This window comes from Cebus imitator, unplaced genomic scaffold (genome assembly GCF_001604975.1).
Source record: "Cebus imitator isolate Cc_AM_T3 unplaced genomic scaffold, Cebus_imitator-1.0 Scaffold42, whole genome shotgun sequence".
Lineage (NCBI taxonomy): Eukaryota > Metazoa > Chordata > Mammalia > Primates > Cebidae > Cebus > Cebus imitator.
Genome location: NW_016107357.1, coordinates 12,858,883 through 12,872,392, shown reverse-complemented (window position 1 = coordinate 12,872,392; position 13,510 = coordinate 12,858,883). Strand labels below are relative to the sequence as shown.

The following is a 13,510-nucleotide window of genomic DNA, read 5'->3' as shown; positions in this document are numbered from 1 at the left end:
AAAAAGTAATGCCTCAAGCGGAAGGAGACCTTTTATATCAAGAGTGGCCTCTGCCCCCATGTTGTGCTCCAGATGTGAAGAGTTCAGTTCGGATTCGGGGTTGGTGGCTTCTTTTCTTGTCCTGAAGGAAAGACTTTCCTAACAAGGGGAGCTGGAATTCTAGAGGATGGAACTCTGCTTTCTCTTTCTGAAGGACTACACGTAGATTTTTTTGAATTGATCTGAGCACTCTGAAACTAAATTCTGTCACAAGTGAACATTTTCTGGGAAAGTTATTTCTGAGTTAAAATTCATTACATGGGTTCTTAGGGAATGGAAAGTATTACAGTGACAATAGGCCAATGCAGACCTGAAAAGTTAATTATAAATTATATCATTTACATTTTACATTGTAAAATGTTACTTAGTTTTATATACATATCAGTCAATACTTGAGTATCTAGAATAGTAAACTACTATGATGGTGAGTTTAATCTCCATCAAAATGTTACTAATGTTTTTCCTGCCCTTGTCTTCCTTCCTTATTTTACTCTTTTTAATTCGTGCCATTTTTGTTATATTTTATGTATTTTTTCTATCTGTATGTTTAGTTTATGCATTATTATTTTAAGCATACTTAAGATTTTTCTGATGAGATAAAATAAGGTAAAAAATGCAAAAATCATTGATTATAAAATTCATGATTACATTGAAATTTGTAGAATTGAGTGCTTTATATTTTCTTACAGTTTGCATTTAAAATTGATAAGGTAATATAAATCATTGTTTCTCTTGTAAAATTAGTCAATATAGTCAAATAGCTTCACAGTTCAAAATATAAACCCAACAATGAATATTTTTATGAAGACTACTGTGGTTTAAATGTATCCCCTAAAATTTCATGTGCTGGAAACTCAATTCCTAATGCAACAGTGTTGAGAGGTGGGACTTTTAAGAGATCAGGTCATAAGGGCCCACATGAACAGACTAATGCTATTATCTCAAGAGTGGGTTGGTTATGGAGGGAATGGCTTCCTGATAAGATGAATTCTGGCCCTCCCTCTCTTGTTCTATCGTGTGTGTTCATGTGCCTTTCATCCTTCTGCCATAGGATGAGACAGCAAGAAGGCCCTTACCAGATGCCACAGCCATACTCTTGGACTTCCTAGCCTCCAGAACCATGAACCAAATAATCATTCCTTTATAAACTGCTACAACAGATGAATGAAAACAGATAAGACAATGGCTTTTACGTATATGATGCATAAGATCAATGTATCTGGTTTCAGACAGAAAACGGGAGCCCATGGGCAAATGTCTCCATCAATGGATGAAATCACAAGTCTTCACTGTGCATGACCACAGAGCCCTGAGCAGGAGGCGGAAGTGAGAAGGAAGAAGATGTCATGATAGCATAATCTAAGCACAAGTGAGAGGTAGACAGTAGACAAGACGGGAGTCAGAAGAGGGAGAAATCACCGAAGGCCACATCTACTTCAACAGAATCTTGCAGGACACACAGGCTTCAATTCCGTTCAAGAGACCACTTAACAGGTAGCAATGAAAAAGGAGCAATGCTCCCAGTCCAGTCTCTGCAACCAAAACTCTCCTACTCATAAAAAAAAGACAGAACTGATGCAAGGAGCAGTCCCTAGCTGGGAATGAAGGAGGTCACAGGAGGGGGAAGAAAGAAGCTGAGAACCCCTCTTTGATTTTCTGAGGCTGCACAGAGAAAAACAAAGGTGTCAAGGCCGTTAAGAAGCTATGGGAAAGGCAGCAAGTTTTCCATGAAGACATAAGGTCTGGGAAGAAGGGTGAAGTGTTTGACTTGTGCCTGTTGAGCAGGAGAGGTGGAAGGCATCTTCCTGTCAGTGACAAAACAATCAAATAAAAAGGTACAAAAAGCAAACAGAGGGAGAGGGAGAGGAGCAGCAAATTCACCGACTACCATTCCTTACATTCATTTTCTCAACAGCATTGGAAATAAATTCAACATGGGTTGAAAACAGATTGTTTGCACAGGAACCTCAAAATTACCTTCCATAATTTAGAATGTATACTATAGGTGGGATCTCAAAGAATTCCATTCATGGTTAAGCTCCTGTTACAAAGTGGATGAGCAGCTTCCACACCTATGAGGAAAATGAACATCTTTCTGTCAAATTTGGGGTAGGACACCTGGGTTAAGCAGACCCTTCTGCTTTCAGCTGTTATGCTTGGAAGGGCCACACAATTGAATAAGTCTCATAAATTCTTGCCTGAAGCCACCAAGAACAAACACATTTTAAGTTCTCTCTCCTCTGCCTTTTGTTATCCTGACCTTTCGATTTCTAAGTCTTTGCCTCTTGCACCTCCTTAGTGCTGACTTTTCTGTCACATAATTCATTCTTTCTTTCTTCCCTTTGTGGATGGGAAAACAAAGAAGGCTGGCAGACCAAGTGGTCATATGCTGAATTTAATACCTGGTTTAATATTAGAACATAAGTAAATGAATATTTTTTCAACACTCTATAATTTAAGCTGTGTGCACTCATCAGTAAGAAAATTATGAAACTCCAATATTTGTTTCATAAATGGTATACATGTATTAATATATGTATATAAAACATTTTTAAAGATAAAATATAAATGGATGAAATGGAAGCATAAAACAGAAACTCTAATATGTTCTTCCCACACCCCAATAAACTGTTTTGTTTGCACCTGTTTTGGAAACAATTGCTCTAAGTATTCCATCTTTGGCTAATTCCCATCTTCATTAGATTGAGGGCAGTTGGCAGTTGATACTCTTTTTCGACCATGACACACGAGTTCTGGGAGGCTTGGGTGAGGGAACAGACCTCGGTCTTTGAGGTGCTGCTCACCCTGTGGGCTGCCTCTGGACATTCATTAGCAGGGTGAGTTCACTTGGCTATCATTCCACATCAGGATGTCCTATTTAAATTTTAATAATTAAAAAGTAAACATTGGTTTTTAAAAAGAGAACTGGACTCATCTTTAGAAAAATACATCAATCAGCCTCTAAATTTCAATGTGAATTTCAGATAACATCATTGAGTTCTTCATAGTTCCTTCTAAAGCTAAGAAGGGCCTCCAAGGAGGTATCCAACTACTTTCTTCTATGTTCAAAACAGATTTTAAAGGTTTTTCTTTTGTCTTTTCTGATGATGAACATGTGATGCACACTCAAATACTTGAGGAACACAGCAGAGTACAAGGGGGCAAAAATCATCTATAATCCACTAACTACATAGAGAGTTTGTGGCAAAGGTTGTATGTTCAACTTCAGAAAAAAAATAGACTTAGAATGAAGAGATTCTAGAAAGAAGAGAAGTGTTCACATTAGTCATGCACACAAGAGATTCCATCAGTTAAATGGAACCACTACACCCACCCTCAGTGGGAAGGCTTGGCCCACTTGGGCCAGAGATATGAGTTTCCCATCAGGCAATAATAAATTTTTCCTGTAGAATGGTTAGAGATATAAGATCCATTTAAACAGGAACCCATCTACAAAGTAAAGACTTCTGAATATTTCATTTGACTCATTAAAAAAGATAACAGAGAATCGTAATAATTGAGAAAATAAAAATCAAAGCAAGGTTTGGCCATAAGAGAAAACAATTAGGATAAAATATTACACTTAACTATTAACCTCTGGAAACAATAAACCTGAAGGAATGAGAATAAGTGGGTCAAGTTCTTAGGAGTAATTTTTCCTATTCTATTATATACCACTAAGATTTGATGCCAGGACAAATGAATTTGGGCACTGTATCTTCTCAGGTTGCCTTGACTTTTTAAATGTAATAGTGGAGAATAACATTTCAAGATATTCAATTTGCAAACAAATTTTCAAGGAGGAATAAGATAAAATTGAGATTTATCCATTCATTCTTGCATTAAATACGATTTGTCTGTTGACTACATGCCAAACAGCATGACAGCCACTTAGAATACAAGGAAAGTAATGCATGGAAACCTTAGACTACCACTTAAAATACAAGGAAAGTAAGGTGCCATCTACAAGGACCTCACAGTCTAATAGAACTGAGTCAATGTAACCGATTCATGTAAGTGGCTACAACTACGCAGGAAATAGGAGGAGGCAGGAAAGCCTTTATAGAGAAGGACAATTGTGCTGAGTTGTAAGGGTGAGTGTGAGCACAGGGGCTAGATCAGGGAGGGCTCTGCAAAGGTGCTGCTGTGGAGTGCAGCTGATGTGGGGGAGCTGGGCTAGAATGGAGCATCAGTCACCTGGTGCAGGGTAGGATTACAGAAATGAGGTTGGACCAGTAGGCTGGAGCCACCTCATGAAGAGCCAAAGTAGAGAGGAGGAGGGCATAAAAAGGACTGTGGAATGTATGCCGGATGCAAAGGGAGCCCATCAGGATGGTAATAAAGTCATTCTGGCTGTGGGAGAAGAGCAGGCTAAGCTGTTGTGAGCCAGGAGGGAAGCGAGGCTGTTAGGAGATTATTGAATGGGCCAAGTTGCAGGTAGTGTAATGGGAATGGAGAGGAAAGCATCTATGGAATGACCAGGTAGCTGACTGCAGCCACCCTCTGCGATATTTGGCTACAGATAAGGAGAAAAGGGGATAGCTAAAACGGGTAGAAATAGAAAAAGAAATCCACAAATGGAATCTCTTCTTTGTAGAAGGAGGAACAGGAATACATGCATCTAACTTATAACTCAGATGATTACAAGGCAAATCCTTGTTTAAATATACATTGAAAGTCCACATGTAATATTTGCCCACTTTTTGCTTTGTGTTATGCAATATGTGCTTTTGAACCACTGACAGCATTAGATACTTCCTGACTTTCTAATTCACTTGACATTCTTGATAGAGAGTGGATGTTGAGACTACCTGAGTTTGCCTCAATATCTGGGTCTTCAGGTCTCTGTATACATTGAGAGAGTAACAAAGATAGTGTTATCATTTGAATTTGTCCCCAAAAATGGTGACTAGCCAGATGTAAGCCTCTTAGCTCTGATCTTTAAGTATATGCTCTTGAGCATTCTAATGGAAAAGGAGCAATCCATTCTGTTCTCAGCTGCTTCCTCCCTAAAATCCTGTAAGACCAAGAGATGCTAAACAATGGGAACAGGTAAAGATTTGCGTCTGCTTTAGTGGATAACTTGAGATGTTAATCAAGCAGTCACTATGACGCACCACTGTGTCAGGTATTAAAACTGTCTTCCTATTTTAAAATGTTGATCCTCTTGGAAAGGAACTGTGAAGGTGACAGATCATCAGTGGAACCCACAGAGTGTCTGAGAACAATCATAACTATTGGGCTCTGTCACAAGAGGTTCTGACAGTCACCAGGCTTTTACAGCATCCACTCTAGCCTCCTGAATGGGAATAGAACTGCCTACGGCCAGAGGGGCTCCAGACTCCTGGGCGCTTTTTCTCCTCCCCGTTCCGTTGTTTCCACCATACTAGTTCACACAAATCTGGGCCAGGCCTCCTAACAGCTTGAAACAGCATGAAAAGAGCCCTCCAGAAGCAGGCTACAGGAGGGGCAGCATCCATCACGGTCATTTGAGACTGTAGCAGGATCCTAGGTAGCTAAGGTATGTGAGTGAAGAGGCCAGGGACAAGGTGGCTTGCAACATCAGCATGGCTGGAGAGGCAGAGAAAGAGGCTAGAGATAATGGAAGATAAGCCTATGATGTTTATAAATTATTTGCATTAATTCATATATTTATTCAATCATTCGTTCAATATATGTTTATTGGGAACCCCTGTACCATCCAGCACTGGCAAATCACTGAGCAGACAGTCCTGAACAAGGCAGATTGAATCTTACAATATCTTTCAAGGAGCAAGTGGAAAGTGAGAATAAATCAATGCAAGCACTTCCCTGAGTCAGGGAAGATTTCCTAGAGGAGAAATCTAAACCTCAAAGGCTGAATAGGAAGGCCTGGTGAGGTGAGGGGTGGATTGGGAGAAGCCCACCAGGGCATATGCAGAGGAGTCGGGGGAGCAAGCTATGCCTGAGTGTCACAGACAAGGAGACCACCCAGCCTCAGTTCACTGCATCTGACCCTCCTGAAGATGACTTCAAATCCCTAAGCATGGGTTAACTATATGAAATTGTCATTTTTCTAGGTAAAAATAGTGGAATGGTTCAATCTAATATTTATCAGGGTGATATCCCTTAACCATGAGCGCTTTTAAATTAGTTTCTTTCCAGTAAAAAAAAAATGCAATGGCATTGGGAGGCATAAAGGAACAAGTATCAGCTGCAATAGGGTGATGATGGGGTGGTGATGGGTGATACTCAAGTACACACAGAGGCCACATGGAAGAACACTGTGTGTATACACCGGAAAGCATATAAACATTTAGGCTTTATCCTTAGAACATCAGGCAGCTTTGTGCAATGACCAGATTGGTATTTTAAGATGCTTATTCAAAACCACCTGGAGAGAGTGGTAAGAGGGAAACAATGGAACAGCAAAGCAGGAAAAGTTGCTATAATGATCAGAAGAGGGGCCCACACTGTCAGTGTGATAAAGGTAGGCAGGCTTGTGAGATGCTAAAGAGGCAAGACTGACAAGACTCAGGACCTGAGTGAGAGAGGAGGCGGGGGAGCCAGCATAAGCCCATGGTTTCTGCCCACCCAGGCAGCCAGGTGGGTGGTGACCATGTATTAGGCTGGATGAACAGGAGGAGGAGCTGCCATGGAGGGAGAGAGGATGAGTTCTGGGCATGACTGTTGTGATTATGTATATAGCTTTTCATCCACAATTCCTGGCTCATAACACCCATACCCACTGTTATTTCTCCCCTAGGCAGGTCATAAAAACTAAAAATATACCCTAATTTCCCCCTGCCTTTCTGTCTTGGAGCTGGCCATAAAGAAATTCTCAGCTTTTGTACTGGGACCCTGCTGTTTTTGTTACTGTAGCTTTATAGTATAGTTTGAAGTTGGGTAATGTGATGCCTCCAGCTTTGTTCTTTCTGTTCAGGATTGCTTTGGATATTCAGCGTCTTTTTTAGTTGCATCTGGCCTTTGGAAAGAATTTATGCCCAAGTCCTCAAAAGCAATTGCAACAAAAACAAAAGTTCACAAGCAGAACCTAATTAAAGAGCTTCTGCACAGAAAAAGAAACTATCAAGAGTAAACAGACAACCTACAGAATGGGAGGAAATATTCCCAAACTATGCATCTAACAAAGGTCTAATATCCAGAATGTATAAGGAACTTAAACAATTTGACAAAGAAAAAACAAAAAATTCTATTAAAAAGTGGGCAAAAGATATGTCTCAAAAAAAGACATACAGGCGTCCAACCAACATACAAAAAATGTTTAACATCACTAATCATCAGAGAAGTATAAACCAAAACCACAGTGAGATGCCATCTCACATTAGACAGAATAACTATTAAAAAGCCAAAAACCAACAGATGCTGGAGAGGCTGTGAAGAAAAGAGCACACTTACACATTGACAGTGGTACTGTACATTAGTTCAGCCACTGTAGAAGCAGTGCATAGATTTTGCAAAGAAATTTAAACAGAACTACCATTCAACCCAGCAATCCCATTACTGGGTATATATCCAAAAGAGAATAAGCCATCCAGCCAAGAAGAGGAACGCACTCATATGTTCATCACAGCGCTATTCACAATAGCAAAGACATGGAATCAACCTGGATGCCCATCAATGGGGAACTGGATAAAGAAAACATGGTATGTACATCCATGGAGTACTATGCACTCATAAAAAGAATGAAATCATGTCCTTTGCAGAACATGGATGCAGCTGCAGGCCATTATGCAGGAACAAAAAACAAATACTGCATGTTCTCACTTGTAAGTGGAAGCTAAACACTGGGTACTCATGGATATCAAGATGGGAACAATAAACACTGGAGACTAGTAGAGGAGGAAAGGAAGCAAGGTTGGAACTAACTTCAGGTTACTGTGTCACTTCTTAAGTGACAGGATCAATCATACCCCAAACCTCAGCATCACGTGACACATCCATATAACAAACCTATACATGTACCCCTGAATCTAAAATAAAAGTTGAACTTATAAAAAACAAGGAAGGAAAGAAATTCTCTGACCTACCTTGTCTGACTATAGGTCATAGACCTCCATTTCAGAAGGGGTCCTACCCCATCCCTGAAGGAAGAAATGCTGCACAGAGAAGCTGGGGAACCTTAACAAACAGGACTTATTGGGTTTTCCCACTAGGTCTATTTGTGGTAGATCATACCCTTTCTGTCCAATCACATGGCTACATGGATGTCCATGCTTTGATCATCCTATCCAGTGATGTCTCCACAGAAGGCCCAAGAGGACGGGGTACAGAAAGCTTCCAGATAGCTGAACATGTGGAGGCTCCTTCAGGATGGAGCGCCAAAGGAAGGCAATGGAAGCTCAGTGCCCCTTCCCCATACCTCACCCCCTATGCATCTCTTCATCTGTATCCTATGCAATCTCCTTTACAATAAATCAATAAATGTAAGTGTTTCTCTGAATTTCAGGAACCACTGTAACAAATTCATTGAACCCAAGGAGAAGGGGCATGGGAATCCCAATTTCTAGTTGGTTAGTCAGAAGCACAGGCAAAACAACCTGGGTTGGCATTGTAAGTGGGGCAGTCTTGCGGGTCTGAGACCCCAACCTGCGGCATCTGATGCTGTTTCCAGATAGACGGTGTTGGAATTGAGTTAGAGGACACCCAGCTGTTGTCTGTGGCAGAATTGATTGCTCACTTTTTGTTGGGGAGAAACCCTCACATATTTCATCACAGATGCCTTCTGTGTTGATTACTGCACTGTGTGAGAACAGAGGAGGAGAAGTTTGTGTTTTTCCACTGAGAAGTATTCAATCAGTTCTAATGATAAAAAGAAGGTAAAGGAAACTTACCTTACCTTCTTTTTATCATTAGAACCGATTGAATACTTCTGAGTGGAAAAAAAACAAACTGTTTTATCATTAGAACCGATTAAATACTACTGCCAACTACCTGAGTGCTTTACATATGGTATTTAAATTCACACACCAGCTGGGGAGGTAGGTACCCTTCCTCCTGTTATATAGCTAAAACAAAACAAAACAAAACCTGAAGGTGAGGGCTTACCTGAGGTTAGGCAGTTTATATGTGAGAGAGCTGCAATTTAAATGGGTTTCCCTTTACCAATACCCATGCGCTTATGGCTACAACTTGCTACCCAATAACCTAACGTAACTTATGGTGTGTGCTGTGCTGATGGCTAAAACAATTGCAGCTGCAGATGAGATCAAGAAGGACGTGCCAGAAATCTGCTCTGAACACATGGGAGAGGAGGAAGGCCAGACTCAGAGCAGAGCACCTGACCCAGGTGCAAGATCTCATTCCGCTCACCTCTGCTAACCAAACCTGTGTCACAGATTCTCCCCAAATCTAGGAGGATGGGAACCAGGGAAAGATCAATCAGAGGGTTAAAGGACTGCTTTCCAAGGATGAGAATAAATCCTATAGTGCCTTGCTTACCTTGAAGAGTAGGCCCTCTCAACATCTCTTAAGGGAAAAGCAGCATTTTAGCTCATGGCAGTGTCTTAGCAGACAAAGGTTTAAGGCATAGCCTATCTAAAGAGTTACTTAACAAATTCCAAAATAGTAGCAAAATGGTCTCCATAAAACTAAATGACTTCCAGGGAGTCATTTCAACTCTAGTACTTGTTGCCTTAATTAGAAACAGATTCTGATGACTGGGATTTATTTTCCTAAGTACACATCCATAAAAGCCAGAAACTTGTCACGCTGCAGCATCCCTGACATTTCTCAAAGATGAATTCCTAATTGGGTTTAAAAAAAAGCAACCAGAAATTTTCATGCTGGTTTTGATTCAGGATTCAAAACAGAACCTAAGAAGTGCATTTCTGTATTATTCCAAACCAAGTAAAAACTGCTTTAAAATCCTTAAGACCCCCTTAAAATACTAAACTTTAAAAAGGGGGAAAACAGTCTAAAGAAGGAATTCTGAATTTATTATGGTTAAAAAGAGTCTTGTCTCTTTCTTTTTTTTTTTTTTTTTTTAAGATAGAGTCTCGCTCTGTCACCAGGCTGGAGTGCAGTGGCATGATCTCAGCTCACTGCAACCTTAGCCTCCTGGGTTCAGGTGATTCTCCCGCCTCAGCCTCCTGAGTAGCTGGGACTACAGATGCGTGCCACCACGCCCAGCTAATTTTTGTATTTTTAGTAGAGACGAGAGTTTCACCATGTTGGCCAAGATGGTCTCAATCTCTTGACCTCATGATCCGCCCACTTCGGGATCCCAAAGTGCTGGGATTATAGGCACAAGCCACCGCACCTGGTCAGATTCTTCTCCTTCTTATGGAATATGAAAACTATCCTATGATCTCTTTAAGACACTTTTAAACATCTGAATCTATTTACTTTTTAAAAGAGAAGGTAAGGGCTGGCACCGAATCTTTCACTTACGTGGTTCAAAGAACTTTTTTGTCTCTTTCTTTGTTAATTTATTAAAGAAATTTGCCAGCCTTTTTCATTGATTCAACTAAATTCAGTTATAATAAAGACTCCAGATGTGCTGTGGAGTCTGAAATACAGAAATTATTAACCTTACCTGCACAGCTTATCCTCAAGTGTTTCCATGTACTTCACAGTGTTTTCCTTCACACTTGTTTCTGCGGAAAAAAGGGAAATCCAAAGTGAATGCAACTGCTGTCAAAATTAAATAAAAACCATTCAACTAAAAGCTCAAAGCCAAAGGACTGAGGTCAAGCCACTAGTAATCATAACATCCTGTGTTTGGAAAACCCTCAAATCCATTGGAGTGGCTGAATGAAGTCATGAGTTGGGGAGGTCTTGGAGGGTCCGAGTGCCTCTGCTGGAGAAAGTCAGAGGCTGGGGCAACAGCGCTGAGCCACCCTTGCCATAGTCTTTCAAAGGCAGCTCACTGATAGTCTCTCAATGGACTAGGTGTGCTCTGTGTCTCCTACCTTTCCCAACTGGTGGCCATGGGCTCGGTTGTCAAATACAGGGAGAGGAAACCTAAGAGTGTAATGATTCCCATCCTACAGATGAACCAGAAGAACCTCACCAGGGGTAGAGGAGGATTGTGGACCCTTTCATTGAGAAACAAACATAAACATGGGATTCTGCCAGTAACTAGAAATCAATTACTTAACTTCCAATGAGTGATGAGATCAGCTACTCTTTGAGATAAACTCAGCGCTTCGTAACCACCAAATGTTGAAGGAATGAACAATTGCTACGGTTCAACAGATCAAACAGGCACTTTATGGATAAAAGAGATTTGATATACTTTAAACAAATTCTGATACTCCCCTTTTGCTCATCCGAGGAATGAAGGTGCCTTCCTGTCAAGGTGATAACTAACAGACATGCACACCAAGTGCCTGGAAGAACACCTGAAGCTAAGGGGTTTCTAGAAAATGGTGGCTGGAATTATCAATGGTGCTGTCATTGTTAGTATTATTGTTATTGCAGGTTTTATCATTGTTTTTATTCCAACCTTTATTCTGAAGGGTTATTTATGCTGAAGGGCTCATGCATGCCAAGGTTGGAGAATATGCAAATGCAGAAGCCAGGCTGCCCAGATTCATGCTGCTGGAGTGTCTGGGGATTCTTGGACTTCTTCAGTCAATGTGTATGTGTCAGGTGAGGGAAAGTGGAACTGGAACAAGTACCCTGACGTTCCTCATAAAGAAACCAAATATTTAGATGGAAATTAAAACAAACATTCTGGCTCATGAGTCCATAAAAGGTAAAAAAAGAAATTTACACAATGAAAACAACTGTGTAAGTTGGTGTCTTTTCTTATTGACTTATGCTGGTCTAACATACAAACTTAGTTGTATTAGCTGGAGCAAGTATTGCAAGTTCAGAATGTCCCAACCAGAAACGCCCTCTCTGTTTCACATCCCATACATATTTATGTGCCACACACTGTTCTAGGCATGTGGGATAACTCTGCACAGAAGAGGTAAAGATTCCTGCTTCTGTAGTTCTTCCATTCTGGCAGCAAGGGATGCTAAAGAATAAACATTAAAATTCCATAGAACACTAGACAGTGGCAATGAGAATAAGGATTTAAGGGGAAAAAAAGAAAGCAAGCGAAACACGGCTGTAGAGTGGTCAGGGAAGGCATCGCTGGGGAAATGGCATTGCATAAAAGTTTGCAGAGGGAGGGAAGAGGGAGTCGGCAGGCATCCTGGGGGAGCAGAGCAGGTGGAGGGAGCAGGCGTTCTGAAGGCCCCAGGGCAGGAGCACATCTGTTTTCTCCAACAAGTATGGCCAGGGCTGAATGTTCCATGGGGAGAAAAGGAACAACACAGGTCCAATCATGCAGGTCACTGTGGTAGACTATAGTGTCAAAATGGCGACAGCAATATTTCTTGTACCACCTACTCTTCCAGAACTTTGCTGCTGCTTCCCGTCAAGAAGTAAAATCTACTGTATTGCTCTTCTCTTGAATCTGAACAGACTGTGGCTGCTCCAGCCCACTGAGTATGATGGAAGGGGCTCTAAATCTCTTCTGAAGCTAGAGTCCAGCTTCTGCCTGGCTCTCTGTCCTGGGAACCCAGCCACCATATTGTGAGGCATCTCAAGCCACATGGAGAGGCCCTGTGTAGACATTTCAGCTGACAGTCTGGGTGATGATCTTAGACTACATCCAGCACCAACCTCCAGATACTTGAGTGAATGACCTTTCAGGTGGTTCATGCCTTTGAGTCTGAGGGACCCAGACATCACAGAATGGAGACAAGTCACCTTCACTGTACTTTGTCTGAATTCGTGACTCACAGAATTTTGCACATAATAAATGGTGATGTTAAGTCATTAAGTTTGGGGATGTTTTGTTGCACAGCTGTAGTAACTAGAAAGCCACTGTCAGGATTTTGCATGTTCTGAGTGGAATGGAAAAACACCGTAGAAGAATAAAATGAGACTGACCTACGGCTACTATGTTGAGAATACACCATGGGGAGGAGGGGGTGGAAGACACAGAGGAGGCTAGTGCAGTCATCCAGGAGAAGGTGATGGGGTATGGGGGAGGGAAAGTAGACTCTTTCTCACCCATCACCAGGGCCATGGCTGACACCCCTATAACAAAAGACAGGTTAACAAGAGAAAGGCATGAGAAATGTATGTAACCAAAGTTTTATGTGATAAAGGAGACTTCAGAGATGAAGATCCTAAGACCCAGGAAAACTGTCTATTTTTGTGCTTACATTCAGTGAAGCATATGAAGAATAGACAGCTGTGTAGGTGATTGGACAAAAAGCATATGATGTAATGGTGATAAACTGGAGCTCAGCATGGCCTCTTTGTTCAGAATCTTCTTGGCACCTGTGTAGCATTCCTTCCCTCCAGGTGGGCAGGGGCAGGGCAACTGTCATACAAGGGTCTTATGCCCACCTTTCAGGGAACGTAAGCAAGAGAATCCTTTATGATCAGCTCTCACACAGAAAGACAGTGGAAAGACAGCGGATGGTCAGAGTGACCTTTCTGCTTCTGGTGTTTTCTCAGTTTC

General features: G+C 41.3%; 1 protein-coding gene across 2 annotated transcripts in view; it reads right to left on the bottom strand.

Annotated features, from left to right (window-relative positions):
• Nucleotides 1-13,510, bottom strand: part of DISC1 (DISC1 scaffold protein) — a 368,084-nt gene that overhangs the window by 68,974 nt on the left and 285,600 nt on the right. For both annotated transcript variants that reach the window (XM_017526539.2, XM_017526540.2), the window contains exon 10: nt 10,577-10,637. In XM_017526539.2, the coding sequence (XP_017382028.1) occupies nt 10,577-10,637 (61 nt within the window). The remainder of the gene's footprint in view (nt 1-10,576; nt 10,638-13,510) is intronic.